Source organism: Gambusia affinis, linkage group LG12, assembly GCF_019740435.1.
Source record: "Gambusia affinis linkage group LG12, SWU_Gaff_1.0, whole genome shotgun sequence".
NCBI classification, from domain to species: domain Eukaryota; kingdom Metazoa; phylum Chordata; class Actinopteri; order Cyprinodontiformes; family Poeciliidae; genus Gambusia; species Gambusia affinis.
The window spans coordinates 9,597,303-9,624,666 of NC_057879.1; the positions used below are offsets into that span (position 1 = coordinate 9,597,303).

Below are 27,364 nucleotides of genomic sequence, written 5' to 3' on the forward strand. Positions count from 1 at the left end.
TGCATAATAATTTCATAAGAGAGAATAGAAGATAATGTTGGTGACATGACTTTGCATTTACTTCAGATTGAGTGGTTAGGACCCCATTTTAAAATAAGTCTTCATAAAAACAAATTAACCACTATGGTATTTAATAGTTTATTGATAAAACATCTTCAGAAAGACAATATATACAAAATATTATTCCACTAAGCAGCAGAAAATAAAGGCTACCATCAGTTCAGCTGGTTCATCACACAAACCTTACAGCTGCGCCGCATCTAAAACATCTCAGAGATGCACACCCTCCATTCCATTCCATTCGGATACTGAAAATCTTTTCTATTCTTTTGGTAGCTCCATACTGCCACCTTTGTCCCACAACCCAGTTTAAAATTCAGCAGACCAACAGAGAGAGGAACATAAGAGTCCTTAAATAAAAACCCAAACAAAACTGACTTCTTATCCGCATAATGATCCTAGAGGCAATATGAAACTGAAAGAAACTTTGAGTTTGGTGAACACTGGAACCTGATGTTTGTTCCTCGTTGATATTGTCAATAGGTGAAATACAGCCACGCAACATCCTCTGAGTGCCAGTCGGCTCCAGCTCTTCTAGTTCTGCTGAACAGAGACCACCTGATCTTCACAGTATCCGTACTTCTTCACCAACTTCCCGTTTGTTACCAAAAGCCTGACAGATCCGATCCACTCAATGTCTGTTTGCGGTGTCTGCAGAGGAAGAAGAGCGAGTGGATCAACGACCAGCCTTTCTTTGTAGGACACAGAGCTCTGGCCGGCGTGTTCTAAGATATGTTTGCTGCGACGTATCAAACACATTGGACGTATAAAAATAATAAGAACTGAAGTATTGGTTGATGAAAGAGACATCAGGAGAAGGTTGGGATAGGGGAGTCAACAGAGTCCAGAGGTTCCCACCGACAGTTCATCAAAGCGTCATAAAGCTCCTCACTGTGCTGCATAAAGTCCCTGTTCCACAGCTCCACGTCACATTCAGGGATGGGCTCTGGAATAAATCCCACCAAGATCATCAGAAAAAAATTTGCCATGCTGCTTCTCTTCCATAAAGGTTTAATAGACAGGTGTTGTTTATGAGTTGAACCGTTTCCAGTAGAAATAAAGATTATTCGAAAGCAATCAAGGATTTTTACCTTCTGTGCTGTCATCATCAGCATGTTCAGCTTGCTCCTGGCCCTGCTGGACACAGACCCAGGATTAAAATAAAACTATTGTCACCGGACCATAAAAGAACAACTAAAAGTTTAAACAGAATTCTAAAAATACATCAATACTAATCTGAATATATCAAATTTGCAACCAGGAAAACAGATTGTGCTTTTGTTTATTCTGTTAGCATCACTGAGCGAATGCTATTGCTACCTACAGGTACTGTTGAGTTAGCTCCAACACATTTATGTGACCATATTGTTGTAAATTCATCAAATTACAGCCTATGTTTTAACAGGTTTATCAGTAAAATAGTTTACAGTCAAGTAACTTGCACCAGTTGATCAGTTTGTATTTCTTTTACCTGTACAGCTCCCGTCATGTCGGTGGACATGGATGGCATCCCCATGGGAGGCGGGGGCATCATGTGACCTGGTGGGGGGTAACCATAAGCCCCATAGTTATAGTTGTAGCCGCTGTTGTAGCTGCTATTGTAGCTGCTATTGTATCCACTGTTGTAGCCGTAACCACTGCTGTTATAGCCACTGTACTGGTCATAGGCCCCCCACTGAGGATAGTAACCGCCCTGACTTCCTGCTGCTTGGCTGCCGTAGTAACCGGACTGTGTCGGGTTGTAGCTACTGTAACTCTGAGTCTGGCCTCCTGGGTAGGTTGTCTTTTGGCTGAAAAACAAGAACAACAAAAAAGTAGATTTGAAATATTGTGAATCTAAAACTGTCTGAACTGAATTATTCTGTAAAAACTTAAAAATGCAGAAAGCCTCGACCTTAAGCTTTATTAATTATAGAAGTTGAAGTTTTACATTTGAATGGCTCCAGGTCAATTCACCCCTTTGTCAGTATGTAGAACTTATTTCAAGCAAACACATTGCAATTTTATCTGTGAACAAACTATTTTCTGGTTAAACTATTAATTAATTAATACAAGGCAAAATATTAAACCCTAAAATTATAATCTGTTTATAATTGACACCCCAGAGTTTCATAACCCTAAAATATATCTACAAAATTACAATTAAAGGTTTTAATAAAATGTGTTTTTTTTAGTATGACATAAATTTCTAAAATCAATATTGATAAGTTTGTTTTTAAAGGATCCTTTTTTTCCTCGACAACTCTTCATTTTGTAACTTCATTACTGTTTAACTAAAACTAGTACATCAAAAACAACAATATTTACAATACAGCCTTTAAATAAGCAGCCAAATACTGACTCAAAATGAAGAATCTGGACCTCAACGTCTTAAAAGGTACTGATTGTTTTGCACAGAAATAATTGCAGTTGATCTGATTCACTTCTGATTCCAACAGTCTGCAGAAAAGAATAAAAAATAGATCTTTACACAAAGACCAAATTGATATCAGAGAGTTACTACAGGTACTTCACTTAGACCAGGGATGTCGAACTCATTTTTATTTTGGGCCAAATCAAGAACATGAATGCTCTTAAAGGGCCGGTTGTGCCAGAATGTATTGATAAAACCCATTCACAAACTGTTAAAATATCAAGCAATTCTTAAATATCATTGAATTTTCGTGATTTCTTTGCAATAAAAAGTGTTTGTGGTAGTAATTTGGAAATATTTGCACTTATTTATGATGGTAAATTTGACTTTTTATTACTCTCTGGACAGGTCATATAAAGTGACATCAATTAGGTTTGAGGCAGCTGTTTAGTACAAGTAAGAAAGTTTTACAATTTTTGATTAAAATCTGCAAAAACTCCCAATTATTTGCTCAGAAAAGTGCAGGGATTTGTTGATTTTGGTGAATTTTCCTGATAATTCTAGAGAAACTGGAGAGACTGATTGATATAATTTGGCAGTAAACGGATAAACTGCATTAATTTGATTGATAACATAATATTTAAGCACATCTAGTGTTTAGTCTAGAATCTGGAGGGCCACACAGAAACCCACAGCGGGCCGGATTTGGCCCACGGGCCTTGAGTTTGACACATGTGACTTAGACACTTCCTGAGCTCAGCTTTGCAGAGGCAGATAAATGCAAGCACAAAGCAGCTCGCATTCTGTTTTGTGCTTGCTTGCTGCATCGTACCTTTTTGCCACAGCGATGCTGAGCCTCAGGGTTTTCCCCCCCAGCATGGTTCCCTGGCACTCCTCTATCGCCGCCTTCTGTTCGCTCTCGTCACCAAACTTGACGAAGCCGTAGCCTCTGATAAAATAAAACACACCAAAGTTACGCCTCCTCTGCCCACCAGTTTGTGCCACATACTTGCCATGTATTAGCCACTTATGAGAAACAGAATATAATGGGTATTATTATGGTAGAACTGAAACTTGCTGTTTTACTTTTAACATGAGGTAGCATCACTTGAATTGTGAGTTGCTCTTGCTTAGCCTATATGGGGAAAACAATAGTTTTAGCATAAGACGGCAAGAAAACATTTCTTCAGCCTTTTTCGAAAACAGATGAAGATGCACTGGTGGTCAACGTCCAAAGCACTGCTATCCGAGTAACCAAGTTTAATAATAAAGCACAAAAAACCCCATTAATTAATCAATGAAAAACGCACAGAGTGGTTCACGTACTTTGAATAGCCGTACTGGTCGGTAACTACTTTGGCTCCTTTGCAGGAAGGGTACTTCTTAAAGACCTGATGCAGCTGAAAGTCGTCCACTTCAGAGGCCAGGTCTCCCACAAACACTGAGAACTCCGGCCTGAAAGAGCAAAAAAGGAAGAAGAAAGAAAAAAAGATTAAAATGTCTATTTGTGCACACATGTTGGTGTGAGGAAGCACAAAGGACTTGGTGATTTATTCTAAACAATACTGTCAAGTAGCAAAATGTAGCTTCATGTTTGACAAATAAGCTGAACTCAGTTTAAATGTGTATGAGGAAACTATGAGAATGTTCTTAGATTTAGAATAGCAGCTAAATTAATAAGGTGAATGGTCTGAATTACGAAAGGGGAAGAAAAAAAATTGAGGTTTAACACTTTTTTCTTATTCAATTAAAACTTTCTATTGTTTATTTGGCTTTTAACAGTCACAGTTAAAGACACGCCTAGAAAGCAAGCAGGAAACTAAGTAGCTGAATTTAATCTTGATCATCCCCAACAATAGAACAGACAATTAAAAACCAAAATATTTTTCTGATCAGTAAACGCACCGCAACTAACAGACTAAAACAGATCTTGTAATCTATGTTTATGATGTCATTAGTGCTACACTGCTTGTGTCCAGCCAACATGCGCGATGTGTGCAAACACTGAGTTTGGACATTGGAGCTATTTTGGGAATGAGGCTCGTCATAAAACCCTGGGAGAAGCTACTCTAACAACTGTGGTACAGCTGAAGAAATGTGGAAGTATTACACAGGCAGAAGGTGTGAAAGCAACCTCTAAATGTATGATGCACAAATCAGATCTTACCCTGCTTCTGGACGTTTCCCATATGTTGCATAATTTAGCTTAAACTTCCTGGGCTGCAAGTGTGAAGAAAAAAAAAAAGAAAAAAAAAAAGAACGCACACATTAAGGCAACCTCAAACACCAAAGACGTGTAGTATAGCACTGATATTGCTGGAAACAAAAAGTGGCGTTATTATTGTTATTTAGGTTTACATACCTCCACCACCCAGACCAGCCTTTAGCCCCTTCCTCAGTTAGTTCCTACCAGAGACTCTATGAACAGGGCAGCCCATAGCTTGGCCGGCCCACTGGGCCAACAGTACTTCAAACCAAGCAGTGCCAAGAAGCTCATAGCTCATTATGTCACGTCACACACCACATGAAACCGGCATCTTCAGGATGGGAACATTTGTTGCTTTACAGCAACAGGCCTTATTGTCCAGCATTTGTCGCATAAAGCCACATAAACTATTAAAATGACACAGGTACTAGCGGGTTAAACTGGTCAGAAATATTCAAATGTTCTACTTCTATACAGGTGTGTATTCATAAAACAAAGTGCATCCGAGGCGGGCAGAGCTCCACTATGCACAATAAAAGAGTTAAGCACTGAAAAGGCCCAAATCTAACGCTGAGAAAAGGAAGATGGCAAGAAACTGTCAATATATTGATATCAACAGAGAAACATTTATTTCTGATGTGAGAGCTACTGAGAAAAATGTGAATATTTTGCTGCTAAATCAAACAGCTTACCGGGTTTGATCCTGGAACCAGTTTTCCGTTGAGTCTTTGTACGCAGCGGTCGACGCTCGCTTCATCTGCCAGCTCCACAAAACAGTAACCCGCCGAGCCACTGTGGAAAGGCAGGAAAAGAAATGGAAAAAGCAAAGCGAAAGGAAGGCAAGTGGATAAAAGAAAAGAAACATTTGTTTTTACAGGGGGATGAAGCAGCTATAGGGAAGGCGCAAATGTGTAACTGAGAATAAGTTAAGAACAAGTTGACTTAATATTCAACAAAAAGGTTAAAAAAACATCAACAACAACAAAAAAAACTGCTTGCTAATTTAAAGGCTTTAACAACAAAATGATGTCTGAGCAGTAGTGCTCTGTATCTCCTACCCCGTTATCCTGTGAGTGATGATCTTGACTCCCAACGGTGACTCCCCCATACCACTAAAGGCCTGCTTGACAAAGTTCTCATCCATATATGGGTCCAACTAGAAATAAAAATAAAAGGGGTAACTATGTTACTGTCAAATAAAAATATATGACTCAGAATAAGGTCGTGTGACATTTAGAAACAATCTTTACCAAATGTTACCAAATAAAACTTTGCGGCTTTCACAGGCTTTACTATAGTACATGTAAACAATCTGTAACCACTCGCATGATTTAAAAATGAATGCAGAAAAAGTTTAACAAAGTTTTGCAAAACTTCAAATCCCTAGTACAACGCATCGGCATGTTTTTAACCAAGGAAGAACAAATAAATGAATTGCTGTCGTGAAGACACTAAACAGTAAGTAACTTCTGCCCCTAGTTTGTGTAAAAACAGCAAAGAAGCATCAGTAAGTATTCATATCGTAAAGACTGTTCTTTTTACTTTAAAAAAAAACCCAGACATTTTAAATAAGCTAGTCCAAGAGAAATAAACTACTTTTGACCTGAATATTTCCGCTTAGATAAAAGACGATACGTCACTCTACTAATAAACTATTTTTGGCCCCTCCAGAGTTATGAGATCTTTAACGCTTTAGGCTGCAGTTCTACATGTCAGACTTGTTAACTGTTAGCTTATATTCAGCTAACGTTTCCTCCAGCGTAACAAAGCGCTTATCTACAAGTTAAATATATTCACACTTTTATTAAACCGAACCTTTAGATAATTTAGGTTACCATTTAGTTCTAGAGAGGAGTTTTGAGCCATACATACTAAGCACTTCGGCGGAGGCATATCTGTCTCCATGGTTCCTCAAAGCTAACCAAGCTAGCTATATGCGCGGCTAAACTAACGTTGGTAAATAAAACCAAAGATTAGGACTTACATCACCCATCCACAGGCTGTTTTGCCTGTTAAACATCATTGAAAGTAGTACCGACGTGACACTATAGAAGAAACTGTTGAGCGAAACCTGAGAAAGTCCTCACTGCAGAAATTTGCGACCCACACGTCGACTGACTGTTTCCCTTCACTTCCGTCTTAGCAAGCGCAGAAGAGCGAATGTTGCGCTGTGCTTCCGGTGGGAAGTTGTAGGACTAAATTTCAAAATAAAATGAAACTCACAATCTTTCATAGTAAATTACTGTAACTAGCTCAGATCCTAATATGAAAAAGGAGAGTAAACGTGTTTCAAAAATATAAATGATGAAGCAGTTTCTTTTTATACATAAATATATGATACTTACGTTAATTGTTACAAAATCAGATACGCACAATTATGAGAAAAAAAAGTAAAGATTTGCGTTGCTGTCTGAGCTAACCACTCAGTCTGTAATCTGTTTGACAAGGAAGAGTTAAATATTCTTTAATAATATTTTGTAACATGGTTACTGTCCTGGCCCGGGGAATGGAGTTCTGCATGGAGTTTGCATGTTCTTCCTGTGCATGCGTGGATTCTCTCCGGGTTCTCCGGCTTCCTCCCACAGTCCAAAAACATGACTGTCAGGTTAATTGGTTTCTCTAAATTCTCCCTAGGTGTGAGTGTGTGTGTGAATGGTTGTGTGTCCTGTATGTCTCTGTGTTGCCCTGCGACAGACTGGCGACCTGTCCAGGGTGAACCCCGCCTCTCGCCCGGAACGTAGCTGGAGATAGGAACCAGCAACCCTCCTGACCCCATTAGGGACAAGGGTGAACAGAAAATGGATGGATGGATGGTTACTGTCACAGGAAAATGTTATCGTTAATGAAATATTTATGGAACGTTAACAGAGAATGTTTTATCTAATATTAAAATAATCAATTTAATATTTTTTGGACTAATTAATTAATTACATTTTAACGTAGATTTTATTTATTTATGGAAAATAATATAATTTAAATAAAAACAGGAGTAAATTACAGCTTACTTTTGTGATCCTTGCAACTCAGAAGGTTATCTAGATTAGAGGAGAAACAGGTCGGTTTACTTTAATAGATTGATTTCGAAACACTGAATTTGATTAATCATTGAACGTACAACAACATTTTTAAAGCTACCTTTGTTACTTGCAAATAAGAAGGTCCCACCGAGATTTGAACTCGGATCGCTGGATTCAGAGTCCAGAGTGCTAACCATTACACCATGGAACCACATGTAGTCATCGACATGTGCCTCATGTTAGAGTGACGGATGCGTTCAATTACTTCTGAAGTCGTGGGACTATGGGCTAGTTTCACATTGATTCAACATTTCCACGTCGAAAAGCGGCGACCGTACTGAGGAAAATATTGCTGACGAATAAAATTCATGTGGAGAACAGTAAAGAAGAGTCAGAAATCATACTTTGCTTTTACTTTTCCACAAAGAGGCACAATTTAAACAGAAAGTAGTAAAATACAATGCAAACCAGGTGGATAACATAAAACTCTCACAGCTGAAACAAAATGCAGGTTATGTGCGTAAAATTATGGGGTTCCCCATTTGTTTTGTTTTGTTGTTTTTACAAACAAATGTAAGAAAAACAGTAAAATAATCAAAAAGCATCACCTTCTGTGTGGTAACATGTTAATGACCTTTAATGCAACACCGACTGACGCGGTAACCATGGCAGCTGCCATTCTCGAGATAGCAATGACATCAATACAGGACGAAATATTCAACAGCGTCCTCACAGGAGACGTAGAAGACTTACAGCAGGTTCTGGAAAGTTACGATGCTACCGAAGAGTCAGAGGAGATCAATTTGTTCGGAAAAGTGGACGAGATGGGAAGAAATGTCCTTTTAGTCGCTTCCATGCTCGGAAAGAGCAGCGTTGTCCGTGAACTGGTGAAACAAGGCGCCAAGTTGGACGAGCAAACCGTCAGAGGTGAGAGGGAATGAACTGGATCACGCACTGGGGTCTATTATTTCATTTTAAACCAACAACATGCTTCAGTTTAGTGCAGAGCATAACCAGATGCCGAAAACACATGTATAAGTTTGAATCCTTTGGCAGGATTTACCTTTATACATTTAATATTGTACAGATAAGCCATCACCTTGTTATACTGCCGAGTTATTTTTTAGGGTATACATCACTGCATCTTGCTGCTTGTTGGGGCCATCTGGACACAGTGAAGACTCTGCTTGAACTAGGAGCTGACTTAATGGCCAAGACCTTCAGGGAGGAGACACCTCTGGACATGGCCAAGAGATACTCCCAGACAGACTGCATTGACCATCTCACACAGTGTGGTGTGTGAGGTCTACTTCAGCAATGTAGATTATATTGAGTGGAAATGACTCTAAATGATGTTTATCCCTGTCCAGAAAAGGAACTGGAAGCTCTTATCGCTGCCGCAAATGAACCTCCAGGTATTGTATTTATGTCAGAATTATAATATTTCTGTCCAGGTTGTGCTTCAGGTTTATAACTTTTTTATGTATTCTGATTAATTATTTTTAATATGTTAATCTCTTCTGTAATGTTTCCTGTTTTTTTTTCTTTTTCTTTTTAACAGGCCCAAAGGAGGTTGACTCAGGAAGTCGCAACACCCCAAGATCAAAGCATCGGAAAAGCGCAGCTAAACGCCAAGTTTAGCTCCTAATTTTAAGAACATTAATTATAAACACAGTAAAATATTGGCATCTATCCATCGTCTATACCCGCTTGTCCCTGCATAGTCACAGTGGGCGCTCCTAGCTCCAGTGGTCATTGGGTAAGAGGCGGAGTACAGAGCAATACAGAACAAACAGCGCAGGGACATTTTAGAGAGACCAACTAATCTAACAGTCATGTTTGTGGACGGTGGGAGAAAGCTTGAGTGCCATGAGAGTACACACACACATGCATGTAAATATATAAATAAGATTTTTACTAAAATATCCGTTTTGAACACACTTTAAAACAGCAAAGAAAAATGTGACTACAGTTAGGGCACCTCTCATAATTATTCATCTATATTCAAGTTAGTCCCATTTTGTCCCATTTTACCCACAAACTTCATTGTTGTACTTGAGAATACATATGGTTTTCTTTAAAAAAATAAAAATCTGGAAAATGTAACAAATGTCTACAAATAGCAAACATCTCTTGAGCTGATTTATGTGTGAACATGACTGTTTAAATCTTGATAGACATTTAACAAAAAAAACAAATCAGAGTAGACAGCTCATCCTTTCATGCACACAGTTTATTGGAAATTCACAGAAGCAAAATTAATTACTCATGGAAACTGTACATACCGTTTACCAAACAAGAAAAAAAAAAGTCAGACCATAAAACCAGTCTACAGTCTTTTTAAAACCATAGGGCGGTCATTCACACTTTTACTTTTTTATTTTAAGTTCAGGAGCACATTAAAAGCCTGCATGATTTTTTACATCTAGCTTTCATGCTGCTTAAAGGTAAAATAGTCAGCTCAAGCAGATTTGCAGAGGCTCTTTTTTATGTCCTTTCTGTGGTTAATGTAAAATTTTACCATGTTATTGGAGGGAATAGAAGACCCTATTGACAGAGATGAATTTCATTTACTTCAGTAGTAACTAAAGGTTTTTCTACTTTAGCTGATCAAAAAAAAAACCTTCACGTGCTCTGTATTTTATTTTGGCTTTTGCATTCTTTCAATGTGTAAATCACCCGACTTTAAAGAGAGCAAGTGAAACACTGGCAGAGAGGTAGACACAAAGATATGAGATTCCTATAAACCCAGTAGCCATGCGAAGAAAAACTGAAAATGAGCACCGCTACTAAATCCCCCAAATCACATTAAAAACGACAGAAGTAGTGAACACCAGAGAATGTCTCTCCAAGGCCTTCCGGATATCCAACTACAACCTGATGCAACTCCCAGAGTCTGGTTGGTAGGACTACTTGGAAAAAGACACAGAGGTACACGTGGTGCTCCTTTGAGAAGTCCACGCTCACGGCTACAGACGGTCCACATGTTGTCTGTCTGCGTTCAAAGGTTGTTTCAGTTCTACGTTGTACTCTGCAACATCGCAACCTAGTGACAAAATCCCCAACTTGAAATTGTGGCATCTTGATTGGAGGCTTAAACGTGTGCAGCCTTAAGGAAAGCTGAGCGGCAGTCTACAGAGGTCAGGTATTCTATACACTGATCCGTTTTGTTTTTCCACATTTATAAATGTACGGATTTTAAAAAGATCTTTTTTCATTTCTAAAGTAGTACTCCCAAGCACGTCACAACACGGTGATGTGAAAAAGTGTTTCTTAAAGTACACATGCACGAGAGTCTTAAAGGGGCGTATCCAAAGTCACACCCCAAACAGTGTCCATGTCATTTTCACAGCAACTGATGGCGGCGAGCATTGCTGTCTGCATTACTAATGTAGCTTACAGCGACAATGTGGTTTTGTCCAAGCAAAGGCACTGGAAACATGAAACTGAAACTCAAGCGTAACCGCTCTGACTTGGCCATGTTTTTATGTACTAGCCAACCCATTCCAGATCATTCCTCACCTCTATTGACAAGTTGTCAAGCCTCATCAACCAGTGGCAGACGGAAACCGTTTCAATATTTAATTTCTGACCTAAATGGAGTTTATTCTACATATTAACACAAATGCTATCAAAACAAAGCAAACATGAAAAGATCCTCTAACAAACGTACCTTCTTCAGACACTCGTGTGAGATCTCTGCTGGTATTTTTCGACTGAACACAAAAAGTCAAAAGTGACTCGGGGTACGACCAACACAGTGCTGAAAGACAAACAGTAGTCAAAGGAAACAGGGATTCATCAAGACCAAAAATCCAAACCATGCATGCATACTTCAGAGTTTTGAAGCCACTTTTAGGCAGAAATGAGGAAGTACTAATTTCTCTTTCCAACTAGGATCTGGTTTTTCCTACTGAAAAATCTTTCTGACTTTGACAAGTCTACTGCGTGGTTTCCAAGGTTTCTAAATCGAGAACCATCAAAACAAACTGTTTGGACTGGAGAAGTGCTGAGGCTACGTAACGGACTGCTTCACTTCTTTTGCTGAACAAATTTTGAATAGATAAGTAAAAAGTACCAATTTTAAGCATTTATTGTTGCACAAATTCTGGTTAAATTCCAGCAAATTCCAATTTGCTCGATTATCGGATAAACATGGAAGTCTCAACACAAATCTGGTCGATCAGCTTCTCTCTTGGCCACAATATAAGTTCTCTACTAATAATTAACTTATTCTCAATTAATCCGTCTTAATATAATGTTAATAAAAGGTTAAGGGTTTAAATAAAAAAATAAAAGGATTTTTTAACGCAATAACCCAAAGATTTACTCAAAATCCAAAGTTTCATTACTTACAGAAATGGGGTAAAGTCCGATGCTCTCTGAAACATTCCTCTCTAAATTAGTGTTATGCTCTTTTGAAATAAGAAAAAAAAAAAAAAAGAAGACATCTACAATGGTGGAAGCAGAAGCAGAACTCCAGAGTTTCTCCTGCAATGTTCAGCTGTACGCTCCAGAGATTTTCACATTAAAGTTCCCCTGTGAAGGTGAAAGGAGGAGACATGGAAGGGTCCACTGTTTTCCCACAATTCCTTGTGAGCATGCGGTTTCACATGAGATGGATGAACGATGCACGTAGCTGTGGAGGAGTGAGAATCAAGAACCATTGTGGTAACTATGCTGGTCACAATCCTGTTCAGTGGGCCGTGTTTGTGTAGACAGCAAATCCCCGCCCAGCTTTCAAAAAAAATTTTTAAAAAATAACATGAACGTTTGATGTTTAATCATCTCTTCTTCATGTAAGCCCCAGCACTACATGCCAGACCTTCAATGGTTCTGTGGTTGTCTTTCAGTGCTTTGAAGGGTCCCAGTTTGGAAGTTTGGCCAGTATGTCCTTATGATCCACTTCAACACTGGCCACCAGTCCTCCTTTGTTCAAAGGAGTTCCACTGAAGTCGATGTTCTCCCCCTTCAGAGTGGTCATGTGGCCTCCTGTAAAGGAGATTAATGGTTATTAGTGTAAAGTCAAAATTAATTTCACCCACATCAGAATTGTGAGGAAAAGACAATTGAGTTACAGCAGCTAATGTGCTTCTGTTCTATTCGTCAGTGTTCAAAATTATAACAAACTGGTTCATTTGTAAAATAATTGTGCGTTAGAATAAATCGGGTTCATATTCCAAACACAGGATATTCGACATTGGCTCAGGGAAATGTATTGCACGACTTATGATAGATGCAAAGAAGCTAGCTAGCTAGTAAGGGTACATTAGCAGCTAGTTAGCGGTAGCGTCAACCATTTCAGAATGCAATGAAGATGTCCGAGTGTGACTCAAACAAGTCCTGCAAGGAAATAGAACAAACCATAGGAAATAAGACATTAAACAAGCCTGTCAAGACAATATTTAAAACTAAGATTAACAAATTAAAGGCCAACTTGCATTTTCTTTAAAAAAATAAAAATAAATTTAAGACATTTTAAGGCCTTAATTGTAGATACATGAATTCAAGACTTGCTAAAGATGCGGGTACACCCTGGATACATTCCCTACTGGGAAGAAATGTGAAACTAGAGCTTTCAGAGAGTTTAAGCACCTCATTCCTCTCAGCTGAAGCCACTGGTAATAATATAAAGAAGGTATAAAAGTTTGCGGAAAAAAAAGAAAAAGAAATAGCTATGGTTTTACCAAGAGCGTTCAGTAGTGCGGCACCAGCGCAGATGTCCCATTTCTTAATGAAGGTGATGTGGATGTAAACATCTGCTTCATGTATAGGCTCCGTTTGGCCTGAATGCATCTTCAACAGCGATAACACCTTGTATCCTGTTAGACAAAAAAAACATATAACACTGTGGCTGAAATGCCTGTCTATTTAAAGAACCTTCTTAACACAAACTGATGCTGTTTGCTTAAGGATTATAAAGAAAAATGACAATTCAATAACCCTACTTTAATCCAATTATTTGAGAAAGGCAGAAACTATTTATATGGTGAGGAAAGACAAATGCTATTGAATCGACACTACACTAAGAGAGGCTCTAAAAAGTCTACACAACCTGTTTAAATAATTTGTTTTTCAAATTTCAAACTCAGAAAATGCTTCTTTTTTTTTATTTGAGTTTTTACTGGCCGCATTGGCGACACCTGGAGGATATGCTGCAAAACTGCTGATTTTGTGAAAACAATTGTGCACCAGAGACATGATGAATAATTCAAGTATCTATTATTGCAGTTACATGAGCGCTTTTTAAAGCATGCCTAAATGATTCATTAGCAGCCATAGCAATACTTCAAGACCACATTAAATTGTGAAAAGAGTGTGAATTTGGAGATGGAAAAACAGCAGCCTCACCATTTCCAAGTGCACTTCTGAATTTGTTTATATTGTGCAATCCAGCTAAACAGTGGACATTAAAAAATGTCTGACTTTGCACAAGACATACGAGAAGTCAATGATGCCTTCTGCTTGCACCATATTAGCTTCCTCTTCTTCCCACAAAAACACAAAAGTTTTCCGAGGCTTATTTGCATCTTTTTGCATATTTAAACTAAAGGGTTTCTGGTGATTTCACCTGTGCACTCAATAGGACATTTACTGGAATCTCCAAAGAAGATGAACTTGGATACATGCACACTTTTTTTTTTCTAGTTCAACTAATGCCAGCTTTTAGTAGACAATCAACACAAATCTTTGTGCAATAGGCTCCTGGTCATCACAGCAGCAGGTAATACGTTTCATGTTCCTTAAATGCCAACATGAAAAGGACCAATAATTATCTGCTCACCTGCACCACCTGCTGGGATTATTGTTGTGCTGTTTCCAAAAGCAGAGTGAAGAAAGTTTTTTACTTCTCCAGAATGTGACCGTGATACAATCACTCTTGGCGAGTTGAGGTTGTAGGACGATCTGTGCTCCATGTTTGTTCCCTGACCTACCATCGCCCAGGCTGAGGAGGCAATAACAGAGACAGAAGCAGGGCAGAGAAAGAGAACAAGTTCATATACTTGCAATTTTTTCTAGCATAAAGACACTTCAGATTACAATAAGGCTTTTTGAAAATAAGAAAATACATCCAGAGGGCGTACTTAGTCAAAGGTAGGGATAAAACATCTCTTCACAGATGCCCCAACTTACCAGTAAACCCTGTAAATGGCTGGTGTATGACACCAATGACTGGTTTACCCTCTAAAGCAACACACACCATGGTGGTCACATATTTCACCAATTTCTCTGTGGAAAGATAATGTTACAGGGTAAGAGAGAAAACAGGCATTTGTGTCCAATGTATCTGTTGCTGTAAGACTTGCTGCATCATTAGCATTGAAGATGCAACACTTGGGATAAATGAGCAAACTACAACTAATACATAAAAATAATAATAATAATAATAATAATAATATATTTGGGACATTCTGTGCCGCTCTAATCACAAATAATTAGAATGACTCCAAGTTAATATACCAGTATTCAAAATTAATTAACAATATAAACAATATAAAAGGCCTGACGCACTTTTAATGGTGCAGCAACATCAAATGTTTCATCTTTGACAAACTGTTTTTTCCAGTTACACAGAGGAAAAAACAGTTTAACTGGGAGAGGAGAGGGATGAACTGCCATCCCTCTCCCCAATACAAATATTTAAAACATTTATATTAAATAACTGGCTATATTCCTTTCTATACATACTTTTCAGAAAATCTCCCATAAGTGTGCTAAAAAACACTGAACAAATATAAAACAATATATAATCATAAAAAAAAATAGTTTAGGGAGTATTTCTGAATAGAAATTATTTTTTCTGAAACAATTAGAGCGACAGTGCTGGTTGTTCTCAGAGGCTGAGAAGCAAACCCTAGAACCAGTTCTACACAAGCATCTTGTTCAACACGGCTGGAAAAAAAAAGAAAAAGAGGAGTATATGGGGTCATCAGACAACTTCACTGTTTTCCAAATACAAGCAAAACAAAGGAAGATCAGGTAATAATGTTGGATTTTAATGAAATCACAGAAATTGTGGTGCCGACCCACCTGTGTATTCTTGAGTAGCATCCAAAGGATCAATCCACACAGTGATGCTATCAGCAGAAACCTCCCTGCCTTTCTCCAGCGTCAGCATGTCATTCGGTATGTTCCTGCTCCAGGACACCGAATCTGGTTTGCTGTCACTTTCCTCACTGTATACCTAAATGTAAAAACATTCGGGCATAATCACTTGGATATGGATATTGTCATTTCAACCACACACAAAATCAAAGCATTGTTTGTGAAAATACATTTGCTCACAGTGATTTCAGGAAATGTGTTCTTTATTAGGTTATACATCTTCCGGTGCGACTGCAGGTCCCCCATAGTCAGAAGCTCTTTAGCTCCCTCCCTTGTTTCCCCCTTTGACTTCTCGTTAAGTGTGTCTTCTTCGCGTACTCTTTTCACCTAGACAGAAAGGAGCTACGTGTTCAACCAGCGGATTCAGCATAAACAGAGAAATCATAAACGGAGTTAGGAGTCTAAATGTTGGGATCGGAAAAACAAAAGTGAGGCCAGTGGCAACAGTGGGAGGAAGAACCCACAAATACACAGGGGAAGCCTGTAACGTTTAAATCATTATCATTAATAATATCATAAATATCACATACATTGAAACAGTTTTTACAGTCTAGCTCCACTTACATATAAAATGTTTCGACATAGTAGTCCATAGACAATATGAAGAAAGGGTTTGTCATTTAATTACCTCTTTTCCACCCAGTTGTGCAGCCTCCACAGAGACAGCTAACAGGTCTCTCAGGTCCACCTTTTTCCTCTGCCTGCAGCCACAAGATGACAGAAGAAAAGTTAATATCAGAATTTTTTTATTTTTTTTTTAAATGCTGTTTTATAAGAAGATAATTAAAAATGTAAAGTTTTGAAGCACCAACAAAGACATAATCTTTTTGAAATCAGTCCATCTCTCAGTATTCAGAAAACAAACCTAACTATTTAAGACTATTTAAAAGTGCAAAACAAAGACCGCATTCACACCTGCTAGGTGTGGAGTCACTGTCAATTAAGGTGTGACACACCTTCCTTTCTACTGAAGTCTCTTCAACAACTGTTGCAAATGTCTGACAAGCAGGAATTCAGTCAGAAAGACTAAACTGATCTTGACATGAGTTTGCATGTTCTCCCTGTGTATCTGATTTCTCCAACTCCCTCCCACAGTCCAAAAACATGACTGTCAGGCAAGTTGGTCTCTCTAAATTCTCCTTAGGTGTGAGTGTGAATGGTTGTTTGTCCTGTCTGTCTCTGTGTTGCCCTGTGACAGACTGGTGATCTGTCCAGGGTGTAGCCCCCCTCTCGCCCGAAAGGTTTGATGGAGATAGACACCATTACCTCCTGACCCCACTCGGGACAAAGGGTGTTAGAAAATGGATGGATGGATGGATGGATATATATATATATATATATATATATATATATATATATATGTATATATATATATATATATATATATATATATATATATATATATATATATATTTAGATATATATATAAATATATATAGATATAGATATATATATATATATATGTATATATATATATATATATATATATATATACATATATATATATATATATATATATATATATATATATATATAAAGATATATATCTATAGATATATGCAAGTATCTATGTTTGCAAGCATCCAGACAGGTTTGACTAAGCAAAACACACCAGTTTTGATCTGTTGAAATCAGAGACATTAGGTAATACGTCAGAGAGAAAAGAAATGGAGAAGTAGGAAGAGGAAAAATGTAAAAATCAGGAAGGCTCAAGTAAACGGGACCTTCCCACTTTAGATTCAAATTATACATCATAACATCCGATGGACTTGCAATACGAATTGCGTCAGATAATGTTACTTTACTATACATAAAGAAACAAATATCCAACCTGAAATAAGACAGGTGGTTGGAGAAGACCCCGGCATACAGGTGGTAGATGACACCGACTCCCAGCAGGCAAAACACCGCCATCCCGAGCGGTGACAGCCGGATACCCATCGGAGCCATTGTCATTGGAAGTCACTCTGACGGTTTTCAACTAAATAAACTTGGGACCAAAGAGAACAGATGTTCTCCGAGTTTATCAGTGGATATAGCTGACGTGGCTGACCAGTACAAACGCTGAGAAGTCCCACAGAGCTTCAGCTTCACAGCCGCTGTGTGGCTTTGAGGCAAATATCTCCGGATACACACAAAGAAATGTCCCAAACACGATAATGAGAATTCTTAAAAAGAAACCCTAGCTACCACCAACACAGGGTAATGTATACGAGCCGACTAGCCGTTCAGCATCGTCTGACCCTGGAAAAGCACCGAATGACACAACGTCTCCGTTGGAAACGACATTCCGTTTCTTGGACGCCTCTAATGCACTTAAACGTCGCCGTCAACTAGCAGAAATAAGCCACGACTTCACTGCTCTCGAAGCGGAAAAAGAACAATCACATCTCTGTTCAATCATTTTTTTTCCTGAGCTACGGTCAAATACCCCGACATTTCCTGTTCCGGGTTGCCGTCGTCATAGAAACCGGAAATGTCTCCGTGCTGTACGTGAGAAAAACTACAGAGAACTACGAAACTACGCAACAGAATGAAATGACACTTGCTAATGGTGTCCGGCATGTAATATATAAAACTTAAGGATATAAAAATAAAAACTAAGCAAACAATATGTCGGATACATATAGTGCCAATAAGTACTATTCACTCTTGGATGTTTACCTTTTTTTATTGCTTTTGCAATTTAATGATGAACAACAAAACGTCTTATTTTTCTTTCAAAGAACATACAAAAAACATTCAAATGTGAAATATAAAACTGACTTCTTCCACAAAAATAACAACTGTAACATAACTTAAATAATATAAGTAAATCAAAAATATTCTCCGTCTTTGATGAGACCTAGCCAAGTGGTCTTACGAGTGAAAAGGAGATTATCTGAGTGTAGTAACTGTGTCTCCAGTTACGGTTATCAGTATTCTTGGCTACCATTACAGCATAATTGCACACCAAGCAAATTAGAGAAAAAGGTTATGAAATCATTATTTTGTAAAAAAAAAAAAAAAAAAATTATAATAATAAAAATAAATCAGTTTCAGATTTGGTGTTAAAGTCTTTTTACAAATTTACTGTAAAAAAAAAAAAAAAAAGTTGATCATGTTTGGTTTGTAAAAGCAACAAAAGCATAAGCATCCAATGTTATATTCTTATATGCCCCGTATATCTCTACACTCCAATTTTCTTTTTTTAATAAACTCAGGTTGAGATTATATGCAAGTAAGCTTATATTGTTTCAGAGCAGAGTAACAGACTGCTCACACTGTAAGGTAATTGTGTGAATGAGAGTACAAGAATTATTAGGAACTTTACTCTTAAAAAAGTATTTTTGTACTAGAATTACTCGTATCTTTAACTCTTTGATCCCAAGAGTTTCTTGTACAAAAAAACAAAACAAAACCTTCCACTGTCTCAATTAGGCATTTTGAATGCTATTTCCTATTTTAAGACTTTCTTACCACAAGAGCTTTACTCTTATCAAGGTGGGAAACAGATCACTCAAACTGACACAGACAAGACACAGAGTTTTAAAGGAAATGTCCTGAAACAGTAACTTTGTCAATAAATTTCATTTTATGAAACAAAACAGACTCAGTAACATTGAGAAACACCTAATAAGTTTGACCCCATAAGTTTTGATACGACATGAATTGTTTCATCATAGTTCAGTTTTAGCTTTACACTGTCCTTTTGGCATGATATTTTTTCAACCCTGAGCGTTCAGATACAGCCCTCACATCATTTCTCTATTAAATTCTCTTGTCTTTAATGTCCCTGCGGACCAAATGGACATTGTTCAGTCTATGTGTCGCTCTCTGTGTGTCCTCATCAACGCTTTTATTTCTGATGTGCAGATCAGAAATTTAGGAAAACATCTCCTCAGATGTTGATTTGTCTTTTTCAACGTCTCACTTCCCTTCTCGTCCTCCATCGGTTGGCCATTTGACAGAAATGTGGTACGGCTTCAGCTCCTCCTCTGACACGGAATCAGGCGCGTGGCTCATGAGGTCATGACCCCGGAATGACTTAGGGAAGGCAATGACATCGCGAATGCTGGAAGCTCTGACCAAGATAGAGACCAAGCGATCCAAACCTATGGGGGCATGATAAAGGAGTCAGCAAACCAGGTGCAAGTTAGCTAAAAAAGACAAAACTCTGCACTAAAAAATGCTTTGGCAAACAAAACGTTCATGAATTTAAATTGTCTCAATAAAAATAAAAAAAAACCTTAGCAACTGTTCTATGCTTGAATTTATTTCCCGATTCAATAAAAATACCTGAATTTGGACTTCGCAAACATTCTTTGACTCTGTGTAATTTATTTTACATTGAGTCCTCCTGACTTCATATTTCATAACTTTCCCTAAAATTACTCCCTTTAACATCTGTTACACAATGGAATATTTGTAACATAACAGTTATGACCATATAAATGCTAAAGATTGTCATTTTTACCAGAGAGACACTTTGTTGCTAAATTTCATTTTATGAAACAAAACAGACTCAGTAACAGTGAGAAACACCTAGATCAAGGTGATCAACTTGACCAAATGATCATGTTGGTCAAGTTGATCATTTGGTACATGACCAAATGATTTATTAGAAATTTATTGGAAATTGCTGTGTTGAACATTTTAATACAGATGTGTTATGTTTAGATTATGTTATGACCAACTAAGGCATGTAATTACTCTGGTATAACATTTTTGACAAGAAAAAAAATATATTTTTACTGTCCTTTAGAGTCATTCTAATGAATGCTGAACATATTTTGATTAATATTTTTTAATATTTATATTTTAATATTAATATTTTTTATTACTGATTTCATTGTTTGTGTTGCTCAACTCTTGTTCTGCTTTTAGTGTATTAAACCAGTTGAAGGATCCAATGATTATGATAGCTAAGATTCTTCTGACTTGGGGTCAAATGGCGCCCTCTGGTGGCTCTAATGTTAATCTCCAGGCATGAGCAGAGTTACCCAGAGCGATGCCTCCATGAGGTGGCGCTCCAGAGTCTAGAGCCTCCAGCAGATGTGAAAGGAGAGCGGGATCCTCCTGTCAAAGGAAAAATAACAAACGTAATTATAACATATATGAACCAATATTATTTTCTTTCTTTATTAAGTAAGGAAAGCTAACCTTCAGGATGTTCTTTAAGACGTGGAGCTGCTCTAAGGCTTTATGGATCCGGATGGAACCTCCTCCAATCTCACTGCCATTCAGTACCAGGTCATAATGCTGCCCTCGCACCTACAAAGCACCAAAACACCACACTGAGTATGGCTTGTGCAATGTATTATTTTCCACAAGGGCAACTATTAAGAAAAAATCATATAAACACCTTGTGTGGCTCCGTGAAGAGCAACTCTCTATCCTCCGGTTGCGGAGCAGTGAAAGGATGATGAGCCGACTCCAACTCCTTGGGTTTATCTTCTTTTGGTAAGAAAAGAGGGAAGTCCACAACCCACAGGAAGTTGAAAGCATCCGGGTCACGAACCGAAAGCCCATGAGCCTCTAGGAGCTGCGCTGCCTTAAGGCGAAGGCTGCCGAGCATGGGGCGCTGACAGCAGGACGAAGGGACGTTTAAAAGAGCATTTTTAGTTGTTTGGTTTGTCTTAGAGGCAGGACCTTACCACAGCGTGGAGAGAGCCGGCTGCCAGTAGCAGCAGGTCTCCTGGTCCGGCTGCAGTCTTCCTCAGCAGATCCTCTGTGACGGAGACGGGCATCAGCTTCTTCAGGGGAGACTTTAACGTGCCGTCTTCTCTGACCAACACCAGACTCAGCTCCTTTACAGAAATACAGAAATGTAGATTTGGAAAATGTTTTGAGATCTCTAAGACTATCCAGGATTTAGTAACAACTGAAATCTAATCATTAAAAAGCTTTACTTGATAAAAACAAAAGGACATATGAGCCTACCTGTCCAAATTGACTCTTGGCTGCTTGCTTCAGGTCCTCTAAATCTTTCCCCGTGAAAAGTTTCTTTCAGCAGACACAGAACAACCACAAATAAAAGCAAAAATGGCACAAATGACATGTCAGCATACAAACATTGATATTATAATAAAGCATGTCTTATTTGAATTACCGGTAAGTACATTTTCTTTAAGTTTTTCTTTATTGAACTAACTCCTGGACTGTGTAGCACAGAAGAGCATTTTAAATAGTATAAATAATAAAAATATTCATACAGCTCCGCTGGGCACACGTATGGCCTGAACCGAGCCTTCTGATTGGCTGAGAGCTGATCTGAGGAATTCAATCTGAGTGGAGGAGAAAACGTCACTGATGTCTGTCAGCTGGGAAAGAAAGAAGACAGAAAAAAAAATACATGAGAATAATATAAACACTTTTTTAATGGCCTCAATCTTTCGTCTGGTTAAACACAATTTAGGCTTGATTAAGTCACCTGCGCCCCAGACTCCTGATAAATCCGAAATTCTGTAAATACGCAATCTATTGGTAATCCACGTTAAGTTTCGGTTCATCTAAGCCACAAGCACTCACCCACCTTCATGCCAAATCTAGTGTCCGGTTTGTCCACACCATAGTCTCTCATCGCTTCGTCATACGTCATCGACTGGAAAGGGACCTTCAGAGAACCTTTCTCTGCTGGCCAGGAATACTGCAGCAAACCCTCCACCAGCGACAAAATGCCGGCCTGGTCCACAAAAGACATCTCTATGTCCACCTGGAGCGGTCAAGCGAGAAGATCTGACAGGTTAGCAGCTCCTGTCAGCTACAGCTGCTTGCAAAAATACTGAAATATTTCACGTTTTGTCACATTCAAACAACAGATCTTTGGGTTTATTTTCCTAGGATTGCATGTGACACACTCAGTAACGTAGAGTAACTGGAAACAGAACAAAAGGAAAACCATACATTCGTGTGAGACGTTACAACAAGCAAACGTTTTGACACCTTCACAGAACAGGCTGAGCATCCCACTGCTGCATCCCACCTGAGTGAACTCTGGCTGCCGGTCTGGTTTGGAGCCTTCGTCTCTGTAACATCGAGCCACCTGGAAGTACCTGCTTACACCAGACAAAGAGTCGACGTTTGTATTCATGGGTTAGGAAGCAACTCAAGCACGGTGGGATTTTAACTTTACCCATCCTCCCCATTCTGTGTTTTTATGAGATTTAACAAATACAAACGCTATTTGAAGTACAGCACAAGCAAACTGATTGTGGCTAAATTATAAATGCACAAAAAAAATAAATAACAAAGCTGTACATGAAATAAAGTAACTCAACAATTTCCTATTGTTGGCCAACTTTCAGTGAGAATTTTTCTCTAATCTAGCAAAGCAATGACTGCTTATTTAAATGTACAATAAGCTACATGTTAATGAGATTTGAATCGAGCTAACCATTACAAAAGGTTGCACTTCATGTTGATATTATGCCTTTGCAATCAGATTTTTTTTTTTTTTTACAATTACAATTATTTTAAAGCAGCAAAAGCATTTACTCAAACCTCCTGTTTTTGATTAATGACTAGTTATTTGATTACTAGTTATTTGCTTTATTCCATCAGCTGAACGCGTAGGAACCGACGTCAAAGTCGGGGAACAACAATATTCAATTCTCCTTTCATCTGTGATTTTGGTTAAAGTTCTGCTAAATGTTGCACTGCTGCAGATAAAAAGTTTAATGTATCTGACTGAATGTGTGGGAGCCAGCGGGGAGGTTTCCTTCCACATTGGAGGTACAGTGAGGTGGTCACTCACCGGTCCACTCCAGCCACCATCAGCAGCTGCTTAAACTGCTGCGGACTCTGAGGCAGAGAGTAAAACAGGCCCGGCTCTCTGGAGGGGACCACGAACTCTTTGGCGCCCTGAAACAAAAACACGAGATTTTCGGTAACGTCTCAGACACGTTTAGATGTTAGCTTCAAAAAGTGACATGTGCTTTTGTGCCACAATAACATTTTAAGCTTTTCTAAATGATTTGTTTTAAAGAAAAATGTGAATTACAGTAAAACCTTCATAACATTTCGCCAGGTTACCGCGACAAAAATGTCCAGTGTATTTTGAGGGATTTTCTGAGCTACTCCAACACAAAGTCTTGTAATTCACTAATAGTGAATTAGTAGGAAAATTATGTGACAATACATACAAAGAGACATATAAAAAGCATAGTGTCCCTTTGTATAAATCTCTCTCTAACTCTCATATCTCCAATTGCAAGTTCCAAAATGAAACTTGTAGCCGACAACTAAAACTGAACCCCCAGAGCTGAAATAAGATGGGGGAAGCTTCGGAGGTGATTTCCTTCAACAGGGATAGAGACTTAAAAATTCACAACCCTCCATCCAATCTGACCGCACTTAAGTTATTTTCCTTTAGGGCCCCGACTGTAATCAATTTTATGTTCACATAAAAACCACCCAAAATTATCCACTGAAGATTTATGTTACACTATCAAAATGTAAAAATTGAAGGGGCCTGAATATCTTTGTGAGGTGCTGTAATGATATAGAAATGAGAGGGGATTTTTTTTTTGTTCTTCTATGTTTAAGATGGCTGAGGACCTTCTTACCCCGGGTGTTCTTTTGAATAAAGTAGGTGTTTCAACATCCACGAAACCTACATAAAGGAGAGGAAAAAAACAAAACAATAAAGCTACACAGAATTGAGGTCAAATTTGAAAGACAACAACTAAACAAGAACAAGTGAACTTCACTGTCCGTACCGTGGACATTACAGAGATACTCCCTCATCTTCATCACCAGCTGAGATCTCAGTCTGAGATTCTTCTGCATCTGCGACGACCTCAGGTCCAGGTAGCGATACTGCATCCGCAACGACTCAGACTTCTGCGCCACCCGACAGACACGACACATTTTTAAAAGTCACTCTAATTTGTACAAATAAAAGCTTACTCATTAGTTGACCGAGACGCTAACTTTGACAAAGTCCTTTATCTCAAAAGGCAGCTTCCGGCACGTGTTGAAGACTTCCACATTTTCCGCCAGCACCTCTACGTCTCCTGTTGGCATCGCCTGGCGTAAACGCAACGAGATGAGAAGTCAGGCCCATCTAGAGGAAAATGGCTGCTTTGATGCAGGTTTGCAGGACATATCTTAAAAAAAACAACATTTCATCATCTATCTGTGCTGCTAGTGAGCGCTGATTTCCTAAAGCTTTTCTGCTTAGGGATTTGTGTTTATGACGCAGATTTGGTTAAACTTAGTGCAAACACTCCTGCAGCCATTTGATGCGTTTAATCGATCTGTTTTTAATGTTTCTCTGGAAATCACGGTAAAACAGCGGTGACTGTTGACAGCCAAAGGTGATATCATTGGAGGACTTAAATATTCTCTGCCTCCCAATCAACTCTTAGCAAAAAATACATTAAATAAAAAGTGATATAAAGTACTTTTTTAACAGTATTTTTTAAGAATACTCAATTTTACTATAAAAAATATTACAAAATGCATTTAACAAACAATATAACCTGATAACACGCTCAAACCTTGTTCTCCTGCCCGTCTGGTCTTCTTCTGACTGTTCCTGTAACCTTGACGACTGACTCCACAGAGAGATCACAGAGCGCTGCTTTCATGCTGATGGCAGACTAACATGGGGAAAAAAAACCCTTATGTTTAAGGTGGGGTTTCTAATAATTTTTCAATTAATTCATACATTTTCTGTATTATTTATTTTTTTCAGTGACATCAGCAACTTTTTACAGCTGAATTTTAAATTTCTTACGTCTTTCTGGGGGACTAGAACTTGAGTCAAACCGCTGAAATCTCGCAGGATGATAAACAGATCTTGTCTGTGGTAAGCAGAAAGAAATTATTACATTTATTTCAAACACTTGATCATTGAAATTGTCTAAAATAATCGTGATAGAATAGAAGAAGATTATTTATTGTCACTTGAGAAGTTTAATAATGGCTTCTAATTTTAGTTTAGATAGAATTTGTTGACATATTCAAATATTTGGTCTATTTCTGATCATTTTTTACTCTGTTCGGGTAAACATTAAGTGGGAAAAAAAGCAACCAAAAAAGAAGAAGCAAGGAACACATCAGAATCTAAAAAAGAAAAACAAATAAATTAGATTTTTATTTTTGTTAAATTACTGATTGTTATATGTACATGCACTGGTAACACTACCGCCTAAAGTTCTGCCCTGACGCCCAAATCTGATCAACATTTTAGCCTACCACCAATGACTTTGAAAAATGAACAAGAATGCGTGCCCCTTTTTAATTTTTTTTATTCCTAAAGAAAAATTTAGAGCTTTCTTTATACTTTCACTTCACAATAATGCACCGTTTTATTCTGGAGTATCATATACAGATCACACAAAAAAAAAAAATGAAAAAAAAAAAATGTCAAAAGTACACTACGTCTCAAATAATGAAGAGCTAATAGAGAATAAAACCTGAGATATTGGACCCATCCACACAGCGTGACCTTCTCTCCTACATGATGTGACCTCAGCTCTCCACAAGTGTGAGTCCTGAACGACAGGCTGCTGAGACCTGGCAACACGACAGTAAAAAAAAAAAAAAAAAAAAAAAAAAAAAAAAAAGTTTCAGGAATTACCTTAAATTAACACAGTCAACCAATACAATAGTAAGCCAACAGTGTCATTATTCCATGATATCCATGAGTTAAGAAGTACCTGTGGTGGCAGAGGGAGGCGTGTGGAGTCTGTTGGCGCTGCTCAGCTGTCTGACTGGTGCTCTACACACCAGGTGTTGTCCTCTACCTGACGCTTGGTGATACCACACAGCACGAGCTCTGAGTCCTGTAAGGACCCTCTGAAGCAAAAACCTGCATTTTGCTGCCATTCCTGACGAGTCAAAACCATACAGTCACCTATCTAAAACTATGGGAATCACTGAAGTCCCGTTCGGAGTGTCTGTCTGTTTAAAGCAGGCTACAAATGGCTCCTCTTACATGGGGAAACCCGTTTGCAGACATTGTAATATCACATTAATAAACGCTGGAAGCTTAACATGAAGAAACTATACGCTGCCACGGTCACTTTTCTGTCCTGCCCCTAGTTCCGCGTTTCACTCGTCTTTTATTCGGCAGGTTTCACCACTCTCTGCTCATGTGGATGGCTTTATCTAATTCCCAGTCTGTACTTGAAAGTAGTTCCATTCATGTAGGAATCAGGCTACGTAAACGGAAGCAACGTCATGACGTAAGACTGAACTAATCAATCGACGAAATATTCGATAGAAGCACGGACTAAACTAAAAGTTTCACTCTTTAAACTAACAAAAAAAAAAGACTTCAGAACCGTATACATAATTAGTACAACAAACACAAAGATGGAAGTAAAAGTGATAAAAAAAAAACCAACAAAAAAAACAGAACACTTTCGTGTAATTTTTTGATTAGTTTATTTTTTTATAACTATGTTTGCACACACTAATGTGGAAAAAACCTCAAAGGAGAAACAATTACAAGCACATATCAGTCATTTTATTTATGTATTTATTTATTCAAACGGTTAAATGCTTTGTTTTTTATTTTTACTTGATTCAAGAGGTTTGACACTTTTATATGTGTCCATAGGTGTACACATATAATATGACACCTGGCCACTGTTAAAAACGGAAAAGAAAACATGGCACCCAAATAGGAAT

The 27,364-nt window shown here is 38.2% G+C and overlaps 4 protein-coding genes and 1 non-coding gene across 7 annotated transcripts; 1 reads left to right on the forward strand and 4 right to left on the reverse strand.

Moving 5' to 3' along the window:
- Positions 1-124: 124 nt before the first annotated feature.
- trnau1apb (tRNA selenocysteine 1 associated protein 1b) lies at positions 125-6,776 on the reverse strand. 2 transcript variants are annotated; one of them, XM_044134803.1, is made up of 9 exons: positions 6,604-6,776; positions 5,678-5,775; positions 5,312-5,411; positions 4,581-4,633; positions 3,740-3,868; positions 3,246-3,362; positions 1,532-1,850; positions 1,152-1,194; positions 125-1,006 (listed from the first exon to the last, which is right to left on the reverse strand). In XM_044134803.1, exons 1-9 carry the CDS (start codon positions 6,640-6,642, stop codon positions 870-872), a joined length of 1,035 nt encoding a protein of 344 aa, XP_043990738.1. In that variant the 5' UTR covers positions 6,643-6,776; the 3' UTR covers positions 125-869. The 2 variants fall into 2 exon arrangements, with proteins under 2 accessions (XP_043990738.1, XP_043990737.1); XM_044134802.1 differs by having other exon boundaries at positions 1,152-1,197.
- Positions 6,777-7,775: 999 nt separating this feature from the next.
- trnaq-cug lies at positions 7,776-7,847 on the reverse strand. Its single transcript has one exon. It is a non-coding gene; the product is annotated as a tRNA-Gln (tRNA).
- Positions 7,848-8,276: 429 nt separating this feature from the next.
- On the forward strand, positions 8,277-9,328 carry ankrd45 (ankyrin repeat domain 45). Its single transcript, XM_044134245.1, has 4 exons — positions 8,277-8,563; positions 8,764-8,931; positions 9,007-9,051; positions 9,198-9,328. Exons 1-4 carry the CDS (start codon positions 8,302-8,304, stop codon positions 9,275-9,277), a joined length of 555 nt encoding a protein of 184 aa, XP_043990180.1. The 5' UTR covers positions 8,277-8,301; the 3' UTR covers positions 9,278-9,328.
- Positions 9,329-9,851: 523 nt separating this feature from the next.
- bpnt2 (3'(2'), 5'-bisphosphate nucleotidase 2) lies at positions 9,852-18,209 on the reverse strand. Its single transcript, XM_044134243.1, has 8 exons — positions 17,574-18,209; positions 16,371-16,443; positions 15,923-16,069; positions 15,668-15,821; positions 14,771-14,866; positions 14,421-14,582; positions 13,324-13,458; positions 9,852-12,628 (listed from the first exon to the last, which is right to left on the reverse strand). Exons 1-8 carry the CDS (start codon positions 17,696-17,698, stop codon positions 12,486-12,488), a joined length of 1,035 nt encoding a protein of 344 aa, XP_043990178.1. The 5' UTR covers positions 17,699-18,209; the 3' UTR covers positions 9,852-12,485.
- A 1,088-nt stretch (positions 18,210-19,297) lies between these two features.
- Positions 19,298-26,887, reverse strand: dars2 (aspartyl-tRNA synthetase 2, mitochondrial). 2 transcript variants are annotated; one of them, XM_044134770.1, is made up of 17 exons: positions 26,389-26,887; positions 26,146-26,245; positions 25,464-25,530; positions 25,225-25,326; positions 24,656-24,751; positions 24,442-24,565; positions 24,289-24,335; positions 23,478-23,584; positions 22,707-22,776; positions 22,257-22,436; positions 21,937-22,044; positions 21,665-21,727; positions 21,379-21,531; positions 21,087-21,305; positions 20,885-20,995; positions 20,725-20,800; positions 19,298-19,836 (listed from the first exon to the last, which is right to left on the reverse strand). In XM_044134770.1, exons 1-17 carry the CDS (start codon positions 26,555-26,557, stop codon positions 19,652-19,654), a joined length of 1,977 nt encoding a protein of 658 aa, XP_043990705.1. In that variant the 5' UTR covers positions 26,558-26,887; the 3' UTR covers positions 19,298-19,651. The 2 variants fall into 2 exon arrangements, with proteins under 2 accessions (XP_043990705.1, XP_043990704.1); XM_044134769.1 differs by having other exon boundaries at positions 22,707-22,779.
- Positions 26,888-27,364: the final 477 nt, after the last annotated feature.